The 24485-nt window shown below is 36.2% G+C and overlaps 1 protein-coding gene across 6 annotated transcripts in view; it reads right to left on the bottom strand.

Moving 5' to 3' along the window:
• Positions 1-24485, bottom strand: part of PLSCR4 (phospholipid scramblase 4) — a 66668-nt gene that overhangs the window by 29697 nt on the left and 12486 nt on the right. The window contains exons 2-6 of one of the 6 annotated variants that reach the window (XM_017889323.1): positions 12838-12955; positions 10297-10458; positions 8487-8531; positions 6831-6858; positions 5570-5680 (exon numbers count right to left, since the gene is read on the bottom strand). In XM_017889323.1, coding sequence (XP_017744812.1) covers positions 5570-5680; positions 6831-6837 — 118 coding nt within the window. In that variant the 5' untranslated portion in view covers positions 6838-6858; positions 8487-8531; positions 10297-10458; positions 12838-12955. Of the gene's footprint in view, positions 1-5569; positions 5681-6830; positions 6859-7004; positions 7979-8486; positions 8532-10296; positions 10459-12837; positions 12956-24485 lie in introns of those variants that run through there. The other 5 variants (XM_017889325.1, XM_017889324.1, XM_017889321.1 and 2 more) reach the window with 5 other exon arrangements.

Below are 24485 nucleotides of genomic sequence, written 5' to 3'. Positions count from 1 at the left end.
GAAACTGTATTATTAGTATGCTATATATTCACTTTATATTCAGTATTGTCTAGTGAAACTTGTGTTACTTATATATAAATATATTGAATATATATATGTATTGTTCACTATGTGTTATATTAGATTATCATCAAGAATATTTGAAAGCCAATGATTTACAGATCTTTTACTTAACTAATAAAAGGAAAGCAAAGATTCTATTCTGAAATGAAAAGATGGAAACAATGTTGCAACACTGCAATGGATAATCATATAAGTGCTTGTTTTACTATGGTTGGAGATTTTTCTCTGTAGATTTCCACCTTGAAGAAAAAAAATAAACCTTACCTAAATATAGGTTAAACTGTAGTTTCCTTCTGAAAATTACCGCTTTTCCTTGTAATATGTGTATATGTATGTATACGTGTTTTTTTGTGTATCTGCCCAAAAATTACTGGATTTTCAGTCCAGATGACAGCTGAAAGATGTTAGAAGCTGAGATTCACCTCGTGTCCAGATAAGTGTGCAAAAACGAACAAGGCTACAACAGTAGAAGCCCAATTTGGGCTGTATTGTTACAGCTCCACAAATGGTATTACATTTCCCTAAGTAAACTCAGTTTTGGGAACTGTAAGTCTATAGGACTAGCAAATCTTCTGTCTTTTGCAATCAAAGAGCAACGCCACACAGCTTTGTAGGGAAGGGATTGACATCTCCTGAAAAATGTAGACACAGTCCCGGCTGGGCGCCGTGGCTCACGCCTGTAATCCTAGCATTTTAGGAGGCTGAGGTGGGTGGATCACCTGAGGTCAGGAGTCTGAGACCAGCCTGGCCAACATGGTGAAACCCTGTCTCTACTGAAAACACAAAATTATCCGGGTGTGGTGGTCCGTGCCTGTAATCCCAGCTACTCTGAAGGCTGAGGCAGGAGAATATTTTAGAAGCCGGGAGGCGGAGGTTACCGTGAGCCGAGATTGCGCCACTGCACTCCAGCCTGGGCAACAGAGCAACACTCTGTCTCAAAAACAAACAAACAAACAAACAAACAAACAAACAAACAAACAAATGTAGACAGTCCCATAGGCAGCTGGTTTTGAAAAGTCACTCTTGCAGAATTAAAATTCACTTAAATGTGAAAAGGTGGAGATTATGGTCTCTCTCAGAGCCCCCAAAGAACTGGGTCCTGGATACCACCCAGATCTGGAAGAAAGTCCTATTAGAGAAAGCTATGTTTGTTAAAAAAAGAAAAGAAAAAGAAAGATAATAACTAACACTCATTGAGCTCTCATCATATTCCAGCCCTTATTCTAACAACTTTACAAGTACTACTAAATCTTGTAATCTTTACATCAACCCTATATAGTAGATACTATTATTATCCTTATAGAGAAGAAAACTGAGGCATAGGGAGGTTAAATAACTTGGTGAAAGTCACTAGCTGATGTATAAGGAGGAGAATTAGAATTCCAGCATTCTGACTGCAGAAATGTCCTTAAATGCATCATGTTAATACTCCTCCTAGATCAGAGGCAAGAAAGAAGAGCACGCCAGGAGTGATTCTATGGAAGGCTTTGGCCTATACACTGGATTGGCATCTCTAGCTAGCAGCTATTTTTAAGTCCTTAAGTTCTACCCTTTCACCTCCATGGGACATCATGGGACTATGCAGTAGTCTGAGGTCAACCAAGACTGCGAAAGCCAGTCGTCTTTGAAGGTGAAGTCTAAGACGTTTTGGTTACTCATAAAAATGCCACTCATAATAGTCATGAATCGTGAAATTCTACTAATACTAAAAAACAAGGCCAGGAGATAAATCAAAGATTCTTTTATCTATGAAATATTCCTCAAGCCCATTTCAAGGACCAGCTTCTGTGCTTGCTGCTAGAAATATAAGACAGAAAGCCATACAAATGCATGCCTATCTCCAAGGGCAGCAAGTTCTGTGGAGGCTACAAAGATGTATAAAAAAAGGTGAATGGTCACAAAGCAAGTAATTGGCATAATCATAGGTAGATGCATAGTGTGTTAAGGGATTAGACAGGAGGGGTACCTAACCTATGCAGAGAAGGTATACTACGATATAGGTGCTAACCCACTAGACCTAACCAGCATCTCCATGATGGGGAAAGGTTTTACAGGCAAACAGACAAGAACAAGCAGGTGCATAGAGGAGGTTCACTATTACAAGACAAACCGCTGTGTGTGGAGATTTAGTAGACAAGGCTAGAAAGATAGGATGGAATGAAGATTATGAAAGACTTTGAACTTTATGCCAATCAAATGCAAAGTAAAGTGATTAGTTTTACATCTAGAATTATTTATATAGGAGGTCAGATTAGGTAGGAAGTACTTGCAAAGGTCTGGCTAGAAGGCAAGGAAAGCTGATTTTGGTGAAAGGAGCATAGAGTGGAGAAATAGTAATTGACATTTAAGATACAACATTGACTTTGAAGTGGACTGGATATGAGAAAAGATTCTCAAGTTTCTGGCTTGGGATCCTACAGGCCTCTAGTGTGTGGGAAGAATGGAGGAAAAAAATAGAGTTTAGAAGCAAGATAACAAAGTTGGGCTGGTTGTCATTGAGTTTGAGATTCAATGGTTTTTCATGAGAAGCAGTCTATAGGCGGTTGGAAGTGCAAGTTTAGAGACTAGCAGACTGACATGATCTGTGGGTATGTAGCTCATAAGTGATGAAGGAAAAGGAAACCTTCAGTATTAACAAGATCACTTAGAAGAGTGCGTAAAAGGAAGGGTGACCGGGAGAGGAGAGAGAAGGAGATGGGAAAGGGCAGGGAAGACCAGGGGAGTAGACCAAATAATTCTGGGAACAACAGCTTTTAAGAGTAGGGACACAGTTTTTGACAGAAACTGAGAGTAAGCAGACTAAAGGAAAAAAAAAATGGTAACAGGAAGCAATGTCAAATTAGAGTTAAGTGAGAAAAAAGTATAATGTATTTGGAAAAAAAGTGAAGGAAAGTATGTATTTAAGCTTGTCATGAAGAATACACTTTAATTCCTTTAAGAATTGTATTTAAGAGTATCCAAGTTGGACTAGAAATCAGATATCCATACCTTCTTTTTTTAACCATTATTAAAATAACAATGCAACTAAAATCATATGAATTATCAAGAATATTAATTATATCACTTCAATTAGTTAATGATTAATTTACCATGTACTTTTAATAAAAAAGCAACTCATGTTACAAAACTTGAAGATCAATAAATCAGAAAAAAATTACTATTTAGATTTTGAGGCTATTCGTATGGAGATTATATTTTTTAAAATTAAATTTATATTTATTTTAAAATTAAATACACGTTTATGTAATTGAACGATTTGTTATAAGTACGTATTATCCAGAGATAAAAGAAGGAAAAAATATGATCAAGTTATATGTGAGAAATTGGTATATTATACTTTCTTCTAAGCTTTGAAGTTTTCATAAGAGTTCTGATTGCTTCTGCAGGAAAACAAAGCAAAACAAAACAAAGTAAGTTTAACTTTGTGTAATTATAGCATCTCAGACTTATGTAAATAAAGACCTCTGTTATGGAGTGTTATCGTACGAATAATGGTGTAAGAAACACTGCCTGATAGGATTTGAGTTTTCCTAGTTATTTTGAACATCAGGAAATCATGCCATTTTCTCTTTAATACTAAATATAACAAAGGTTTCTTTATTTTTTAAACAAGAATGGTGGATAAAATTATTTTTGGTGGGAACACATATCCAACGCTATAATGCAAATTGAAATTATGTAAAGAAATTTAGATAAATTCATTAACACTAAATAATTCGAGTACAGATTTCAAGATTCTTAATTTGACTCACAGTGACAATTTTGGTCAGTCTTCGTAAGTTTACAGTCTAGCCACTAGGTGGCGATGAGAGCGAAATTTTGCTATATTTTGTAACTGAAAATTCACTAGTTGTGTGGTCTGAACTATAGTATTTTTACGACTTATCTTGTCATTTAATTTGAAGGATGTAGCCTACTCTCTTGCTGAATTATTGATACAGAGAAGAACAGACATATGCTTTATCAGATGAGAACATGATGTATAACCAAAGTTTTTCTCAGAAATGGTGAAGTTTCTGTTCTAGTGGAGTCCAGGTTTCTGGATATAGAGTAATTGGTAAATACAAGATAGATCTTGTATATCATGTTGGAAGTCACTGCAGTGACATATAGAGAAACTATCAGATAAAGCATGATGATAATTTAATAATTTAATTTTTAATACCCTGGATTTAGGAAAGATCAAGCTATTAACGCAGTATGTTATAATGCATTTTATCCTCATAACACACATATATATTAGGAAAAGAGAAAAAAGGAAATCCTGATGCTTTCAGAAAACACTGTAAGTAAAGAAGCCACCTGAGCTGCATGAATCATAGGTCTAGAGCCAAAAAAAAAAAAACCTTCGGCCAGGCGCGGTGGCTCACACCTGTAATCCCAGCACTTTGGGAGGCCAAGGTGGGAGGATCACTTGAGGTCAGGAGTTCGAGACCAGCCTAACCAACATGGAGAAACCCTGTCTCTACTGAAAAAAATAATTAGCCGGGTGTGGTGGCGCATGCCTGTAATCCCAGCTACTCCGAAGGCTGATGCAGGAGAATCGCTTGAACCTGGAAGGCGGAGGTTGTGGTGAACCAAGATCGCACCATTGCACTCCAGCCTGGGCAACAAGAGCAAAACTCTGTCTCAAAAAAAAAAACGAAAAACCTTTTGCCCTTATATTGTACATATCACGGTTTCTTTTCCCCCTTCAGGGCATAACGCAATGGTTTCTACTTCTAAATATACACGTAAATATATATTTTAAAGAAATATTACTGCAGTATCTACATCATTATGTAAGTCATTAAAATGTATTTAAAGACAATACTAACTGAAACTATTTTCTTGGCCAAAAGTAAGGGCATTTTTAATGTTTAGAATTTTAAACTTGGCCAAATTGTTTTCTAACGATCGAAATATCTCACATTTACACTAGCACTATATAAGTATTTATTCTCCCAAAACATCACCAGTAGTGCATTCAGACTTATAAAAATATTTGCCAGAAAGATAAACTCCTTAATCAGCACCCATGGCCATTCACTTCCATTTCTCTGCACATCTGCCATGTGTCTCATGCATGCCTCACACCAGACTTTCATGACCCTGTACTTTTGGACATATGATTCTTTCTGCTAAGGATAGTCCTTTCCCCCTTTTCTTTGCTTGTGAAATTTTTATCATGACAGCAAAACCTGACCTCCTTAGTCAGGGCTTTCCTCAAATCCCTGGCAATGTCAGATACTGTCTTCTGTGTCCTTACAACACTCTCTTCATATCTCCATATAGAATGGAGAGAATGTCATCAATATTTGCACAACTTCCTTCTAAAAGTCTGTAAATCCTATGGCTATAGGAATGTATTCTAACTGACAGACAGTAAACTATGTGGCACCGTATCGGCATCCAATATTTATTTACTTATTAAATCAGTCAATTAATTTGTTAACTTAAAAAGCAATTTTAATCATTAGTATGGTTTTTAGGAAAGGAGAATATTCTTTATGAATATTTAACCCACCTGGTACAAAATGAGAATTGTATTCAGGAGGAGCATCAGGCCTTGGATCTGGTGGTTTTGTTTGATTTTCCATTTCACCTGCAGGCTGTTCAGGGGCTGTGGGTACTACACCTTCAGGAGAAGAGAGGGAACATGACTTACAAAGGAAACAATAATATGATGACAAAATGTATTCTTTTTTTTTTTTTCTTATTGATATGCATCAAGAAATATAATCAACTGGAAATACACTCCTATATTTCCTATAAGAAGAATTCATCATATATGAGACACTACCTATTAATAAATTTCATGAATTTTCAAACTGAACATATATTTAAAAATAGAACTAAACAATTACATTGTGCTTGTGATCAAAGCAATGAGCTTTTATACCAGTTGTTCAAATGCCCTGATGCTCTTACCTACAAAGTAAATTCCTGGCATAAGAGCAAAAATTATTTTTCCCATTACATAATATGGAGAACACAGGCATTTAGAGAGTGAAATTGATTTTTTTCCTAATTCTTTTGGAAAGTGCTGTCTAAAAGATTCACAACATAGCACCATAAACACATAATGGTTTAATAAAACAGTGGTGTCACACATAACTGAATTAGCAATAGTTTAGTCTAGATCTCCAGTGACTCACATTTTCACTGTATTCTTTCTAAAAGCAATCTAGGTCACAGTAATTGCTGCAAGGGAAGTACTGAAGTCAGTTTCATGATGTTGCACCTTGTCTTCTTATTGAGATTAGAGACTAATTTCTCTCTGAGCTTACTACAAAAAAAGCTGTTTCCTAAACAACCAGTTGACTTTTATCTCCTAGCAAACAAAAATCCATAAATGTGGCTTTTCTCTCATTATGTAAGCTACTAGAAAATACAAGGCCTACTTTCACCCTCCTCTACCAAGGCAGGGCCTTGCCACAGGCTCTTTATTACTACAACCTCTCTTTGCAGAACTGCTTTCCTAATCTTGCTTTTTTTATTACCTAATTTTCCCCACAAATTCAAAGATTATTCAGTAGATATGTACCCCACTTTAAGTCTCTTTTTAATCTTTTTCTGACAATGATAGGAACATCTATATACATAAATAATAAATATATACATACATATATACACATATATATACACAACACACACACACACGTATTTATATTTGCCAAATGTTAAACAAAAAAAATCAAAATGAAATAAAGTCCCCCTTAGGGAAAATAATCACAAAATTCACATTTGAAAATAAAGCATGTTCAATTTTATTCACAAAAACTTACCTGACATTTCGAAGAATTCCAATTAATCCTGAAAAATAAAAAATGTTAATGCCTTTAAAATATATACATAATAAATAGTATTACCACTCAGTGACACAGGTAAGGACTTCTGTAATTTCTTTTAACCTCTAGTTACTTTACATTTGTCCCTTCATTAATTCAACAAATACTTACTGAGCACCTATTACGGACGAGGCGCTAATACAGATGCTGAGAGTACAGCAGTGAAGCAGACACTCTGCCGCCTACTGTGCTGCAGTTTATATTGTAGTAGGATGAGATTTTAAAAAACATGTCAAGAAATGTTGAAGTTTATAGATAGTACAGTTATGAGGAAAACAATGTAACAGGCTTAAGAGAAACATGGATGGTTAGTTCTAGGAGAGTCAGGGAAAGCCTGTCTCAGGAAGTGACCTTTGAGCTGTTTGAACTATGAAAAATAAACATTACACTACAATTGTGGGAAGAGAGTTCTAGGAAGATAGGAAATTAGTGCAAAGGGTCAGAGATGGCAGTGAGCTTGAGATATTGATGGGATGAAAAAAGAAAGCGGTTAGGAGTGACTGGGCCACAGTGAGTGAAGGGAACTGAGGTAAGACATGGAGACAGAGACGTCTGATCTCATCTGAAGGCCATGGCAAGGTGGTTGGCATTTTCAGTATTTGGTACTGGGAAGTCTGGAGGATTCAGTCAGTGGAGTGATCAGATCTGATCGACACCATACACCGAGAGAAAGAGTCGAAGCAGGGAGCAGTGAGGGATGGCAGCAGCAATTCAGGTGAGAGCTGACGCCGGCTTAGACGGGAGGTGACACTGCAGAGGATTAGGAGTGGTCAGGGGCATGACACGGTTAGGAAGCAGGGCCTCCAGAAGTTGCTGATGGACTAAGGTAAAGAGAGGAGTGGAAGAGGATTCTGAGTTTTAGCCCAAGCTAACTGAGTTGATGGTGATGCTATTAACAAAACTAGAGAGGAGGATAGTGGGGATGAAGGAGAGTAAAAATTGAAAGCTTAGACTAGGACATGTTATGTTTAGAAGAGACCAAAAGAAGTTAAACATTTAAATTAAAAATATGTATAGGAACATTATGAGAATAACTCAGAGAAGGAGACTAGAAGTCGAGATGAGATTTGAAACAAGGAATGAGGGTGAAGGTAAAATGTTCTGAATTCAATCAGGCAAAAAAAAGTGGCTATTATTAGAGAAGGGAATTATAGTATATCTGAATTTCTGAGTTCTGAGTAATGACAAATAACAAAAAGAATATCAACAAAGGCTATACTTTACTGAATGCTTATCAAATGTTAGGCAAAGGGCCCGATGCTTTTCATATATCTCTGATTATAACAACTCTCTAATGTGCAAATGGCCAAATCTGCTAAAGGCAAGTGCTTCTAAATCCTAAGCCTATGTACTTTTCAAGATGTGATCATGTTTATAAGAATGCAGAGTCATTTGTGTCATCCAAGTGCAGTAAAAAAGTTAGAGTAGGTCAAAGAAGCATTCAAACACCATATGAGGGAGTCATCAATATGGGCACTGAGCTGACTCAATGAAAACTGCCCTAGTATGAGCCAGTATGCAGATTTCCAGCTGAAATGATTGTCTTGCCAAGATGGATGAAAGTTTAACCAGTCTTGGACCATCTCCACTCACCTCTGGAGCTGCAGTTTGTTGTACGGTGCCCGATGTGTCTTGAAGCTTAAAAAATATATATTTTAAAGATATGTATTTATTTTAAATAATACATATTATGTAAAAGTTTTAACTATATATTTAATAATATAAATATCCACATTTTTACATTTATATTTTTAAATATATTAAAATAATATTTAATATAAAATAATACACCATAATATATAATTTATAAATAATATAAATGTATGTGTGTGTGTGTATATATATATTTATTTATTTATTTATTCTGGGACATACCAAAAAGTCAGACCCAATTCTGGGCCAGCCAAGGGAGTTCAAGGAGGTAGTCATATTCCTTAATGATGGTAATCCCTGTTGTTGAGGAAAATGACTACAGCTTTCCAGAACTTTAGACACTCCTAGGTATGTACCTGCAAGTGAATCTTGCACATGTACACAGGATATAGACAAGAATGTTCTTGATAACACTATTCATATTAAAAGGAACGAAAACTTGCCTAATGTCCATCAACAGTAGACTGAATAAATAAATTCTGGTACATTCACATGATATAATAGTATACTGTAGTGAAAACAAATTACAGTTGTGCAGGTGGACAGAGATGAATCTCAAAGTTACAACACAACAGAAAAAGCAAATCACTGGAGAATACATGTAGTATGATCCCATATAAGAATGTTCAGTAGCAGGAATTCTAAACAAAGCACTTTATCTGATAAATATATAGAGGAAAACTTTAACGAAATGCTAGGGAATTAAAAACACCAAATTTCAGAAAAGGGTTATGTGTAAAGAAGTGATGAGGGGTGGCTGTTTAGTTGTGGCCCACAAGGAACCCTAAGTTCCTGCCAATATTAAAGTTCTATTAGGGTGATAAGAACAAGGCTAATGTCTTGTCATTAGTTTTTAAAGGGTATGTATACGTTTAAATATGCATATTTATATATATGGCATTATTTCACAATAAACAAGAACCATTTGACAGTTGTATGTTGAGTGTCAGCTTCTTCCAAGTAATGGTCTGTTGTTACACTATAGGTTACAAGCTATCAAGGAGCCACAGTGGAAACTAATTACAAAAGATAATTAAATGTCTTAGTGAAAAGAGGCCAAATTATTATATCTATCTATCTGTCCACCTATCACCTATCTAGCAATCTATAGTGGCAAACTTTTAACAATTGCTGAATCTCAATGAAGAAATAAATTTGAATATTAATTTTTAAATATTTAATTTCAAAATAAAACTTGGAAAAAATATAGAATTCTGGACTCCAAACCTGAAGTAGCACCTCTGGGGTCCAGGCCTGGAAATCTTTACCTTTAACACAGTTCCAGGTGATCCTTATGATCAGGCATGTCTGAGACTAACTCAATGTAAACAAAAATAACAGTTCTCAACAATGCCAGGCATTATTAAGTGTTCAAATCTAGTTCAAGTAACTGAATGATAACTTGAAAAAATAAATTAGTAAAATTTTAGAAATATTTAAAGTATTACAAAGCAACTAATCTCAATGAGTTTAAATAAAAGAAAAATACCTACATATTGCCTCACAAGCTTCAGATACTCGAAGTCTGCTTACCTTCCATCTCGTCTGAGCTGCTAGTATTTTTTTCTCACCACTCTATGTTCTATTCCCTTTCTTATAAAATTTTACAACATAGTTTTAGCCAAAATACTGTGCAAGACAGGGTAATTCCCAGTTGGTAGAAGCATGAATGCTAACTTAATCCTCCTTTAATATTCAGTGAATCGCTTCAGATTTCCCTATCACTTAGCAACAACAAAAAGTGCCTTACCTTGAAAAAACTGATTTTTGGCTTTACATCTGTCAGAAACCAGATTGGAAAACTGAGCTGTATCTCCATAACAGTTTAGTATTACAAAGTCTGGAGAGCTGTTAATTGCAGAGGCCTTGGTATTTTAGGGGCATGATATGCATACAGGGGAATCTGGGCTGCCTGCAATGTAATTAAGAGAGAAAGAAGACATGGGCTAGACAGGACAAGGTTGGTGAGATTGAGGTTTGCTGCCTTGCACGGCAGCCCTGATATCTTAAATTGCATCCTATAGCAAGAGTGTTGTATCTTATATGCTATTAAATGGATATCACTTGCAGCACCCAACAAGCGCAGCTGTGTTATATGCTCACTTGTCAATTTCACCATTGTAAACAGTGACACACTCTCAGAACTCAATAAAACCACAAGTTCTAGAACTCACACCAGGGGTATTTGAAAATTCAATCACAAAACTCAAAAGAGGATTAGATCTTTACAGTAGAGTATTTACTGGAAGCTGTCCTGGCCTCTACACAAGGGAGGCTCTGGGCAGTGAGAATCTCCAGGCACAAGGCTTGGAAATGGCATATGCATTCTAAAACTCTGGGTCCTGTCTGTCTCCAGTGCCTTTAACCCTGCGAGGAGAAAAGAAAGCAGATAAATGAACAATTCCTTCTGCTTCTTAGCAGGGACAAGAAAAATATCTCGCTCCTGCAAAGTCCTATGCCAGCTACCATGATATCCCTTTTGTGTTTATTATGTGTTTATTATGATAGGAGATTATATTCTTTGTCCGTCTTAATCTTCCCTTAAGAATACCCGGAGAAAAGCAGAAGACTGTGTGACTACAAATAGTATATTCCAGCACACTTCAGACAGTATGGACAGTGGTCCAGAGTGTGGGTTCAAATCTCAGGTCTTTTTCTGATCGCTGTGTAATCTTGAGTGACTGATCTGTTCTTAGGTTATCCTGTTAATCATGGGGATGACGATGGCTGGATCAACCTCACAGAAATATTGTGAAGACTAAAACAACTACATTTGTATAGCACTTAAAACAGTGCCTATCATATAAAAAAAAATCCTCAATAAACTTGCATTATTACTACGATTTCACTAGTAAGACATACTAACTGAGGAAGAGACCAAGAATAAATGTGTGTGTTTAATAGTGGTATTAAAAAAAAAAAAAAAAAGCTGTCTGCCAGTCAGCAACTCAGCACATATTACTGAGCATCCATATGTAAGATTCTATTCTGGGTTCTGAGCTGACACCATTAATTCCCATCTTCTATATCCAGTAATGTTCTAGCAAATGGGATTTCATGAGCACTGTTTGTAATGAATTTCAAAGTGGAAGGAGTGGGGAGAAAAAAAAACGGAGACATTGCCAAAGGGCTTTTCCTATTTGCAGCTAAATGAAAGACAAATGAGTTAGGGTACACCTTAAGTGGCTACAAAATTTGCTTTCAGTTCAGGATAGTGACATTACTTATATTATGCAGACGATGGATGTATCCCTTAGTAAACTTTAAAAAGATCAGAAAACTAAGATTATGTTAATGGAATATTCCAAAAATTAAAATAATATAGTGTTCATTATATCAACATATAAATATTAAGGTTTTTTTTATAATTATGTACTCTGAAAATTGAATATTTGTTTATATTGGTATAGTACTTCATGGTATTATAAGATGCAACGGAGCTAATATATGTGTAAGTAATTAGAAGTAATAAAACATTTTATTTATAAGAAAGTCTTTATGAAACTAAATAAAAATATAAATATTCTTTAAATGTTTAAATTTTATAAACCCTCTAATATATCACAAGTAACTAGGCTGGGTGAATATAAGTGCTAATAGATCTAAGAAAATGTATACACCTTGCTTTAAAAAGAAGTATCTACTAGACGTTGCTAAATGTCTGATATATTAATTATTTTCTTCTGTCTCCATAGAAAGTGATAGCTAATCAATTTTAGTTGTTACATGTAACAAAATAATGCATGAAAGAGAATTATTCTGGTCTTTCCCCTGGGTTCTGGGAAAGCAACTTCTAAACTCTCAGAATTTGCAAGTAATAGCAGTGTTTCTGTTTTTCTTGGTGGGTCCTTGGACCATACCTGAGATTTTGCTAAGGTGACAACGTAATAGGGAGGCCGATCATGCCAGGAAGAATCATGATGTGATTAGAGAACTGGAGCTTTGAGTAATGTCATATTTGCCTGACCTCCAGGGAGGTGGGGGCCTTGAGACTGCGTTCAGTCCATGAAGCCAATAATTCAAGTAATCATGCCAGTGTAATGAAACCCCAATAAAAAACCTGACTCTAGTTAGCTTCCTGGTTGGTAAACACATCAATGTACTGGGAGTATGATGAATCCTAACCCCACAGAGACAAGGCATGAAAGCTTTGTGTTCATGACCCTCCTAGGCCTCACCCCGTGGATCTCCTCAACTGATTGGTCCTGATTTATATCATTTATAATAAAACTTTAATCATAAGTAGAGCACTTTCTTGAGTTCTGTGAGTCATTCTAGGAAATAATCATACCTGAGGGGTTGATGGGAACACCTGAATTTGTAGCTAGTTGGTTAGAAGTGTGGGTGGTCCGGAGATCCTCAAACTTGTCTTAAGTGAAGGCAGTCTTGTTAGAAAGTAGGCCCCAAGCCTGTGGAGTTGCAAACTCTGGGTGTTTAGAGTCAGAATGAATTGCAATACTGTACTTAGATTGCTAATAATAATAATAATAATAATAATAGTAATTGTGTAATGGTTACAATGGTACACACACATACATACATATTTCTGATTACAAAAGTAATATGTTTTCATTTTTAGAAAATCACGAAATAAAAGTATAAAAATGTGACTATACCCTTAATTCAACTTTCTCAAAATAACTATTCTTAAAATTTTGGTGGATTTCCTGTGTGCATGTGTGCAGGTTTATGTTTCTATGTGTATGCATGCAGGGATAATAAAAAAAATTCTTAAAAACATATTGTGAACTGATCACATTCCTCCCTGGAAAGTGGCCCAAGGGGAGATCATATTTAGAAAGGGAGTGCTGAGGTCTTTGCCATCCTACTATGGCCCAACAAAGTCACCGGACCAAAAAGGAAATACTATTGTCTTTTTGTTGCTTGGAGGTGTTACTGTGTAACAGAGAGAGTGAGGAGGTTCAGAAGAGGTGGGACAGTGGAGAGGGAGCCTCCTAGGAAGGACACTGAGAGAGGGAAAGAAGGAGAGGGACAGGAGGAAGAAAATTTGCAGTGGTAAAAGAGTAAATAGTTTTAAAGAGGTAAGAACCTTAAAGAGAATTAAATTGGATTGACGCTTCAGTTAGAAGATAAGCTCCATAAGGGAAGAAATTTAAAACATGTTTTAATGGTGTAGTCCTTTGTTATTATTTTTCCCTTTTTAACTTTTATTTTAGGTTCAGGGTGAATGAGTGCAGGTTTGTTACATGGCTAAATTACGTGTCAATGGGATTTGGTGTACAAATGACTTCATCACCCACATAATGAGCACAGTAACTGACAAGTAGTTTTTCAACTCTTACCCTCCTCCCACCCTCTGCCCTCAAGAAGGCATTGGTGTCAATTGTCCTCCTCATTGTATCCATGTGTACTCAATGTTTAGCTCCTACTATAACTGAGAAGATATAGTATTTGCTTTTCTGTTCTTGTGTTAATTCCCTTAGGATGATGGCCTCCAGCTGCATCCATGTTGCTACACAGGACAGGATTCCCTTCTTTTTTAAGGCTGCACAGTATTCCATGGAGTATATGTACCCTATATTCTTTATCCAGTACATCACTGATGGGCAACTAAGTTGATTTCATGTTGTTGCCATTGTGCTGCAATGAATATAGAAGTGTATGCATCTTTTTGGTAGAACAATTTATATTCCTTTTGGTATGTACCCAGTAATGGGACTGCAGGGTCAAGTGCTAGTTCTGTTTTCAGTTCTATTATAATCTCCAAACTGCTTTCCATAGTGGATGAACTAATTGACATTCCCACCAGCAGTGTGTAAGCATTCCTTTTTCTCTGTAACTTCACCAACATCTATTATTTTCTGACATTTTAATAATAGCCATTCTGACTGGTATCAGATAGTATATCATTGTGGTTTTGATTTGCATTTATCTGATGATTACTGATGTTGACCCTGTTTTCTTACGCTTGTTGACCACGTTTATGTCTTCTTTTTAAAAATGTCTATTCGTGACCTTTGCTGATTTTTTAATGGGGTTGTTTTTTATTTGTTGATTTGTTTAAATTGCTTATAGATTCTGAATATCTGACCTTTGTCAGATGCTTAGTATGTGAATATTTTCTCCTATTCTGTAGGTGTCTATTTACTCTGTTGATAGGAAATACTATTCTTTTACTCTGCAAAAGCTATTTAGTTTAATTAGGTCCTACCTGTCTATTTTTGCTTTAGTTGCAATTGCTTTTGGAGACTTCATCACAACATATTTGCCAAGGCCTATGTCCAGAATGGTATATCCTACGTTTTCTTCTAGGGCTTTTATAGTTTTAGGTCTTACATTTAAGTCTTTAATCCATCTCGAGTTGATTTTTGTATATAATGAAAGGAAGGTGTCCAGTTACAATCTTCTGCAAATGGCTAGCCAGTTATCCCTGCACCTTTTATTGAACAGGAAGTCTTTCCCCATTGCTTGGTATTGTTGACCTTGTTAAAAATCAGATGGTTGTAAGTGTATAGCTTTATTTCTGTTCTATTGTTCTATATGTCTGTTTTTTGTATTAGTACCATGTTGTTTTGGTTTCTGTGGCTTTATAATATAGTTTGAAGTCAGATAGTGTGACGCCTCTGGTTTTCTTCTTTTTGTTTAGGATCACTTTGACTATTTGGGATCCTTTTGTTCCATATGAATTTCAGAATCATTTATTTCTAATTCTGTGAAAAATGACATTGGTAGTTTGATAGGAATACAATTTAATCTGTACATTGCTTTGGGCAGTAGAGCCATTTTAATGGTATTGATTCTTCCTATCCATGGGCATGGAATGTTTCTCCATGTTTTTATGTTATCTCTGATTTCTTTCAGCAGTGTTTTTTAATTCTCATTGTAGAAATCTTTCACCTCCCTGGTTAGCTGTATTCCTAGATATTTTGTTCTTTTTGTAGCTATTATGTATGGTATTGCATTCTTGATTTGGTTCCTGGTTTGGCCACTACTGGTGTATAGAAATGATACTGATTGTTGTACACTGATTTTGTACACTGAAACTTTACGAAGTTGTTTGTCAGTTCTAGAAGTCTTTGGGCAGAGACTATGGAAGTTTCTGGGTACAGAATCAGATCATCTGTGAAGATAGTTTGACTTCCTCTCTTCCAATTTGGAATACATAGAGTCATGTCTGCATATGGTAGGTACCCAACAAATAATGCCTAATGAGGTTTTTTTTTTTACTGTGTACAAACTTATGCTACATCTTTTAAGAAAATCTACATTACAAGCTTGAATTATGCTTCCACATCTCTGGACATGCTTTCATTTCCCCGTATTTGACTGCCTATAAATTCTGGATGATGATGTACCACAAGATTGATGAAGTTTACATACATCAATTTCTTTGACAAAAACAAGGCTTTATATTTTTAAGTTTCATTTATTTAAAAGCTTTCTTATCATTAGTTAATTTACATGGGAGACAGTTCCTTTGAATTTACAAATTTTGTCACTTTTGTATTTATCTATATTATTTCATTGTGGTGCTGCTCATAATATAGATTACAAAATATAATTCTCATGGCCACATACTATCTTGGGAACCCTGCTATGTAGAAGTAACTTAATATGTTAAATTATTTATAACAGTAAATCACAGCACTAGAAAAGGTAGGTAAAACAGTCATATTTCAAAATTTTTGAACAGATAACTGTTGTTACATTTCAATTTAAAGCTAACTTGAATGGGGCCCAACAGAAAATGGGGATTCTTAAAAATGAAAATTTCTAATATATTTAGAGAAGTTTTAAGGCATTTTTTAAAGGAGCAGCCGGCTATAAAGATGTTAAGGATTACCTACTGATTGTGACTCCAAATGACTTCTATATTTTAAATTCTCAGTTTCTTTAAGTTTTAGATATGAATTACTAAACATCTATGATGTGCCAGGAACTTCATGTATGTTGACAGAGGTGAATTATTATGGTTTCATTATACAGGCCAGGAAACAGAAGTCCACAGAGTTTAAGCAACCCATTCAAGGTTATAACTCTATAACCTGGAAACTACAGGTCAAAAAACCAGCATCAGAAGCCAACTTAGTATTCTACAAAACAAACCCTACTAAAAGTTACCTTCTATATACTTGCTGCCTTCTCCTTCATACTGCCTCACCCTCATGGTGCTTTCAAACTATCCACGTCTCACTACTATACCCTATAATAGGAAAGTAGGCTGTTCTGCTGTGTTCTTTTTCAAATTCTACTTGGTAAGGGTTTTGAAATATATTTATAATCTGAAGAGAAATTACTCATGAACTAAAAAACCCAAAAAAACATAATAGGTCATATGTTCCAGTTATGGATAAGATGCAGTAAACAGATACTAACTTGTCTCTTCCACTAAATACAATTAATTAACCTAAACAGAACGAATGAACAGCTATTTGAAGACCCTGGAAATTAAAAAGTAGCAAGAACATGGGACAGAAGACCAGAAAAAGTACAATCAAACCAGAGTAAGCTTCACATTTTTCTCTGGTATCCCTGGCCCAATAGTGGTTCAAGGCATCCTGAAACATAGCAGTAGACACCAGATGCAGAGACAGCTCCAGGAGAAGCCCTCTACTTCTGGCTCGAGCAGGGGAATGAGCATCCCTAAAGTTCAAAAGAGTTGGAAAATTCACGGTTTTTTTTTTTTTTTTTTTTTTTTTTTTTTTAATTTTTTACTTTCTCCATTCTGTCATGTCCCAGATCCTGGAAGTCTCACTGTGGAGAAAGCAGTAATTTTATCAGAGAAGGCCCGCAGGTGTGGAAAACACTAAAGGAGAGAAATCTTCCACTTAACATAAGGAGCTGTGGCTCCAAAAGAATGGGGTGCACCCTGTCACATTTTTACTCTCTGCCTTCCTGTGATTTGGCCTTGAATGCAAATGAATTTGAGGGACACACAGAGATGAAAAGGGTAAATAAAACCTCATTTTTTCTGGCTGAAAAACAAAATAGAAGAGACCCAGAAAACTGGTAAGTAGCAAGGAGATCATGAAGAAGATGCAGCTTGGGATTGTAAATTATAGTTCAAAAGAACCAGAAAAACCTCCACTGATGTGGAAAAAGAAAATTGAAAGATGATGATATGGTTCAGCTCTGTGTCCCCACCCAAATCTCATGCTGAAATGTCATCCTCAATGCTGGAGGTTGGGCCTGGTGAGAGGTGATTGGGTCATGGGGGTGGTTTCTAATGGTTTAGCACCATCTCCCTAGCGCTGTTCTTGTGATAAGAGTTCTCATGGTATTTAGTTGTTTAAAAGTGTATGGCATCTCTCCCATCTCTCTTTTCCGCCTGCTCCAGCCATGTGAAGTTCTAGCTCCCCATTTGCCTTCTGCCAACATTGTAAGTTTCCTGAGGCCTCCCCAAAAGCCAAGCAGACTGCCAGCACCATGCTTTCTGTACAGCTTGTGGAACTGTGAACCAATTAAACTCTTTTCTTTGTAAATTACCCAATCTCAGGTATTGTTTTACAGCAGTGCAAGAACGGACTAATACAGAAAATTGGCACCGAGGAGTGGGATATTGCTATAAAGATACCTGAAAATGTGTAAGCAACTTTGGAACTGGGTAACAGGCAGAGGCTGGAACAGCTTGGAGGGCGCAGAAGAAAACAGGAAGATGAGGGAAACATTGAAACTTCCTAGAGACTTGTTAAATTGTTGTGACCAAATTGTTGATAGTAATATGAACAATGAAGTCCAGGCTGATGCAGTCTCAGAGGGAAATGACAGACTTCGTTTTAGTAACTAGAGCAAAGGTACTTCTGTTCCTTAACAAAGCAATTGGTTACATTGTGCCCTGCGCTAGAGATCTGTGAGACTTTGAACTTGGAAATGATGATTTCGAGTATCTGGCAGCAGAAATTTCTAAGCAGCAAAACATCAAGATGTGTCCTGCTTCTAATAACCTGTGCTCATACGCGTGAGCAAAGAAATGACCTAAAACTGGAATTTATATTTAAAAGGGAAGCAGAGTATAAAAGTTTGGAAAATTTGCAGCCCAGCCATGCAGTAGAAAAGAAAAAGTCATTTTCAGTGGAGGAATTCAAGCAATCTTGAGAAATTTATATAACTGGAAAGAAAGAAATTGCTCCTAGCCAAGACAATGGGAAAAAATGCCTTGAATGTATTTCAGAGACCTTTGAGGCAGCCCCTCCCATCATAGGACTGGAGGCTTAGGAGCGAAGAATGGTTTCCTGGGCCAGGTGCAGGGCCCTGCCATGTTGCACAACCTCAGGACACTACTCCCTGCGTCCCAGCTGCTCCACTTCTATCCATGGCTAACAGGGCACTGGATGCAGCTCAGGCTGCTGCTTCAGAGGGTGGAAACCATTAAGCATTGGTGGTTTCCATGTGGTGTTAAGCCTGCAGGTACACAGAGTGTAAGAGCTGAGGCTTGGGAACCTCTGCCTAGATTTCAGAGGATGTATGGAAAAACCTGGATGTACAGGCAGAAGCCCGCTAAAGGGGGTCAGCCTCATGGAGAACCTCTCCTACAGCACTGTGGAGGGCAAATGTGGGTTGGAGTACCCACACAGAGTCCCCATTGTGGCACTGCCTAGTGTAGCTGTGAGAATAGGGCCACCATCCTTCAGGCTCCAGAATGGTAGAGCCACCGGCAGCTTGCAGCCTTCACCTGGAAGAGCCATAGGCACTCAGTATCAGCCCATGAGAGCAGCCATGGCCACAAAGGTGGAACTGCCCAAGACTTTGAGAGCCTACCACTTCCACCAGTATGCCCTGGATGTGAGACATGAAGTCAAAAGAGATTATGTTGGAGACTTAACATTTAATAACTACTCTGCTGGGTTTTGGACTTGGACTTACATGGGGCCTGCAGCCTTTCTTTTGGCTGACTTCTCCTTTTGGAACAGGAGTATTTACCCAATTGCTGTACCCTCATTGCCCTCATTGTATTTTGGGAATAACTCTTTTTTATTTAAAAAGAAAAAACAAACAAACAGGCTCACAGGCAGAAGAGACTAGCCTTCTCTCAGATGAGACTTTGGACAGTGGACTTTTGAGTTAATGCTGGAATAAGTTAAGACTTTGGGGACTGCTGGGAAGGCACAATTTTATTTTGAAATGTAAGAAGGACATGATTTGGGGGGGTAGCCAGGAACAGAATAATATGGTTGGGATCTGTGTCCCTGCCCAAATGTCATGTTGAAATGTAATCTCCAATGCTGGAGGTGGGGCCTCGTTGTAGGTTATTGGGTCATGGGGGCAATTTCTAATGGTTAAGCACCACCATACCCCCAGTGCTGTTCTTATGATAACAGTTCTCATGAGATCTGGTTGTTTAAATGATTGTGGCACCTCTCCACTCTCTCTTTTCCTCCTGCTCTGGCCATGCGAAGTGATAGATCCCTGTTTGCCTTTTCCCTGATTGTAAGTTTTCTGAGGTCTCCTTAAAAGCCAGCAAATGGCCAGCATCATGCTCCTATACAGCCAGTAGAACCATCAGCCAATTAAACCTCTTTTCCCAGTCTCAGGTATTTCTTTATAGCAGTGCAAGAACAGACTAATAGAGATGTCAATGCCAAGATAACAAAGATGTTGGAATTATCTGACAACTTAAAGCATCTGTTTTTAAGATGCTCTAAGAAAAACTGGGTTGGCAGTAAAGAGGAAAGATTGAAAGTCTCAGCAAAGAAAGACAAGCAATAAAGGAGCAAATGGAAATTTTAGAACTAAAAAGAGTAACAAAATTTAAAATTCACTGGATGGATTCAATAAAAATGCAGACTACAAGCACAGTTACTGAGCTTAATAACAGATCAACAGAATTATCCAGTCTGAAGAACAGAGAGGAAAATTATTAAATTAAAAAATGTACTAAACTTTACGGGTCAGTGGGATAATACCAAGGGTTAACATTACTAGTATCAGAGTATCAGAAGAATAGGAAAAAAAAAATAGTGCAGAAAAAAATATTTGAAGAATAATGGCTGAAAACTTCCTTGATTTTGCAAACGATATAAACAAACAAATATGTAAAGCTCAGTGAATCCCTGACAAGATAAACTAAAACTATCCACTCCAAGACTTATCATAATGAAATAGCTATGAACTAAAAAGATAAAGTTAAAATCCTGAAAACAGGCAGAGAAAACTAATACATTAACTAGATAAGGTTTAATAATTAGACTGACCATCGGTTTCTCATCAGAAAATCCAGAAGGGCAGAACAAATAAAATAATATTTTTCTATTTTTAAAGTGCTCAGGGAAAACAACTGTTAATCCAGAACTCTATATGAAGGAAAAACGTCCTTCACAATGAGTATAAAATAAAGACACGCCGGGCACGGTGGCTCAAGCCTGTAATCCCAGCACTTTGGGAGACCGAGAGGGGCGGATCACGAGGTCAGGAGATCGAGACCATCCTGGCTAACACGGTGAAACCCCGTCTCTACTAAAAGATACAAAAAAAAAAAAAAAAGCTAGCCGGGCGGGGGGGCGGGGCCTGTAGTCCCAGCTACTCAGGAGGCTGAGGCAGGAGAATGGCGTAAACCCGGGAGGTGGAGGTTGCAGTGAGCTGAGATCTGGCCACTGCACTCCAGCCCGGGCGACAGAGCGAGACTCCGTCTCAAAAAAATAAATAAAAATAAAATAAAATAAAATAAAGACACACTGCCAAAAAGTAAAACTAAGAGAATTTGTTGCCACCAGACCTGCTAAAAAGGAATTCATAATCAAAGTTTTATATATAAGGAAAATAAAATAGCAAAAGAAAACTTGGAACATCAGGAATTTAAAAAAATCAATCAATAAATAAAACATACTATTTTCTGTTAAATTACTTTATTTTTATTTATTTGGAGATGGGTTCTTGCTATCTTGCCTGGGTTTGGAGTACAGTGCTATTATCACAGCTCACTGCAATCTTAAACTCTCAGGTTCAAGTGGACCTCCCACATCAGCCCCCATGGTAGCTGTGACTATAGGCAAATGCCATTGTGCCCAGCTAATTTTTAAATTTTTTTGTAGAGACAAGGGTCTTGTTTTATTGCTCAGTCTGATCACAAATTCTGGACTTCAAGGGACCCTCTGCCTTGGCCTCCCAAAGATCTGGGATTACAGGCATGAGCCGCCATGCTTGGTCTTAAATTCTTCAAAATAGTTTTGATGAAGAAAGCAAAAATTATAACATTGTTCAAGGAGGTTTACAATGTCTGTAGGTGTAATACATAAGACAATAACATAAATTGATGAGTATAAGGGGACCTACATATGATGGTAATACTTCTACATTCTATTTGAAGTGGTAAAATATTAATTATAAGAATGCTGTTAAAAGTTAATTGTACATATATATATATACACACACACACATATGTATACATATGGAGAGAGAGAGAGAGACGTGCCCAGAGTCATCAATGAAATCACTATTCACAAAGATACAGTCTAAAACACAATAAACAAATAAATGCTACAAAAAATTCAAACAGCATTAAAGAGCCCTTATAATGGATGAGATAAAGAAGAACCAAAAGGAGAACAAGCATGCAAAAATTCAAACCTATCAATATTTACATGTAAAATCATGTACTAAGCATATAAACAAAGACTGAGGTTATCAGAATAGTTGAATGCATATTTTTTAATGACCCTGATATCGTTTGGCTGTGTCCCCACCCAAATCTCATCTTGAATTCCTAGGTGTTGTGGGAAGGACCCAGTGGGAGGTAACTAAAACATGGGGGCAAGTCTTTTCTGTGCTGCTTTTCTTATAGTGAGTAAGTCTTATGGGATTTGATGATTTCACAAGGGGAAGTTTCCCCACACAAGTTCTTTCTCTTGGCCTGCTGCCATCCACATAAGATGTGACTTGCTCCTCCTTGCCTTCACTATGATTGTGAGGTCTCCCCTGTCGTGTGGAACTGTAAGTCCCTTAAACCTCTTTCTTTTGTAAATTGCCTGATCTCAAGTATGTCTTTACCAGCAGTGTGAAAATGGACTAATACAGACTCAATTACATGCTCTCTAAAAGAAACTAACTTCAAATGTAAAGATAAGGTAGAAAAAGATGAAACAGAAAAGGGTTAAAGAAGAAAGGATAAGAAAGATATACCATGTATATACTAATAAGAATAAAGTTAGAATGTAACACATATAGAAAACAAGTAGCAAAACATCTGACATAATTCCTACCTTACCAGTAATTACCTTAAATGTAAATGGATTAAACAATCCAATCAAAAGGTAGAGACTGGCAGAATGGATTAAAAAAAGAAACAGAAAACATGATCCAACTATATGTTGTAAACAAGAGACACAATTTATAAAGACAAACAGGTCGAAAAAGGAAAGAGGTGTACTTCGTGTTAACCGAAGAAGAGCTGCAGTGGCTATACTAACCTTATACAAATAAACCTTTAAGACAAAAACTATTACTGAAGACTAAAAAGAATATTTCATAAAGAGAAGAAAAAATTAATCTCTCAGGAAAATATAACAATTATACATTTATCTGCACATCACAATACAGCCCCAAAATACACAATCAAAAACTGATAAAACTGATGGGAAATATACATACATTATGAACCAATTAAATCTACAATTATCTATGTAACACTGCAACCAACAATTGTAGAATGCCATATTTTCAAGTGCATATGAAACATTCTCCAAAATAGAACATTCATTAGGCTATAACATGAGCCAATAAATGTTTAAAAATTGAAATCATATAAAATATTATCTGAATACAATGGAAAATTAAATTATAAATCAACAATAGAAAAAAAGTTGAAGAAATTAAAAATATGTGGATATTAAACAACAGTGTCCTTAATAAGCAACGGGTTGGCCAAAAAATCACAATGAAAATTCACAATGAAAAGGCAAAAGGCCACAAGCTTATGGGGTACAGCCAAAGCAATGTTTTAAGGCAAATTTATAGTTGTAAATAGAAATAATTTTAAAGAATAAAGCTCTTAAATAAATAGCCTAATCTTCCTCTGAAAGAGCAAATTAAAACCAAGCAAGAAAAAGGAAAGAAATAAAGATTAGAGTAGGAATAAATAAAATAGAGAATAAAAAAGAAAATCAAAAAAGCTAAAAATTGTTGCTTTGAAAAGATCAAAACTAACAAACTTTTGGACACACTAATAAAGAAAAAGAAAGAGAAAAGATTCAAATTACCAAAATAATGAATGAAAAGATCCATATTAATACTAACCTCACATTGAAAAGAAAAAAGGATTATAGGGGAATAATAACCAGCAAACTACCATATGCCAATTAGATACAGTAGATGAAATGGATGAATTCCTAGAAGACAGACCCTACCAAAACTGACTCAAGAAGAAACAGGAAACCTGAATAGAACTGTAATAAGAGGCTAAATTAGTAATCAAAAAACTTTCCACAAAAAAAACCCCAGGTACAGATGATTTAGTTGTGCGTTCTACCTAATACTTAATAAAGAATAAATACCAACCCTTCGCAAACTCTTCTAAAACTCACTTTATTTCAGTATGACCCTTATATCAAAATCAGGTAAAGACAATACAACAAAACTACACTAATAACCATGAAGAATACTGACACAAAAATTCTCAACAAAATACTTGAAAACTGAATCCACAATATACCACAATGTACCATGACCAAGTGGGATTTATTGTAGTAATAAAACGGTTTATCAAACAAAAAACCTCAATCAATGAATATATCAGGGTAATAAAATAAGAGACAAAACCCACATAATCCTAATAGATAACAGAAAAAAAATTCAAAAGAATCCAGTAGTCTTTCTTGATAAAAACAATAAACACTCAACAATCTAGAAACATAGTAGAACTTTCTTAATCTGGTAAGACACTTGTGAAGGACTCCACAGCTAATGTCATACTCAACAGAGAAAGGCTAAATGCTTTCCCTTAAGACCAAAACAAGACAAGAGTGTGTACTGTTACTATTTCTTTTC

This window comes from Rhinopithecus bieti, unplaced genomic scaffold (assembly GCF_001698545.2).
Source record: "Rhinopithecus bieti isolate Rb0 unplaced genomic scaffold, ASM169854v2 scaffold_19037, whole genome shotgun sequence".
Classification (NCBI taxonomy): Eukaryota; Metazoa; Chordata; class Mammalia; order Primates; family Cercopithecidae; genus Rhinopithecus; species Rhinopithecus bieti.
Note: the sequence above shows the minus strand (reverse complement) of the source record. Positions and strands in the feature narration are given on the sequence as shown.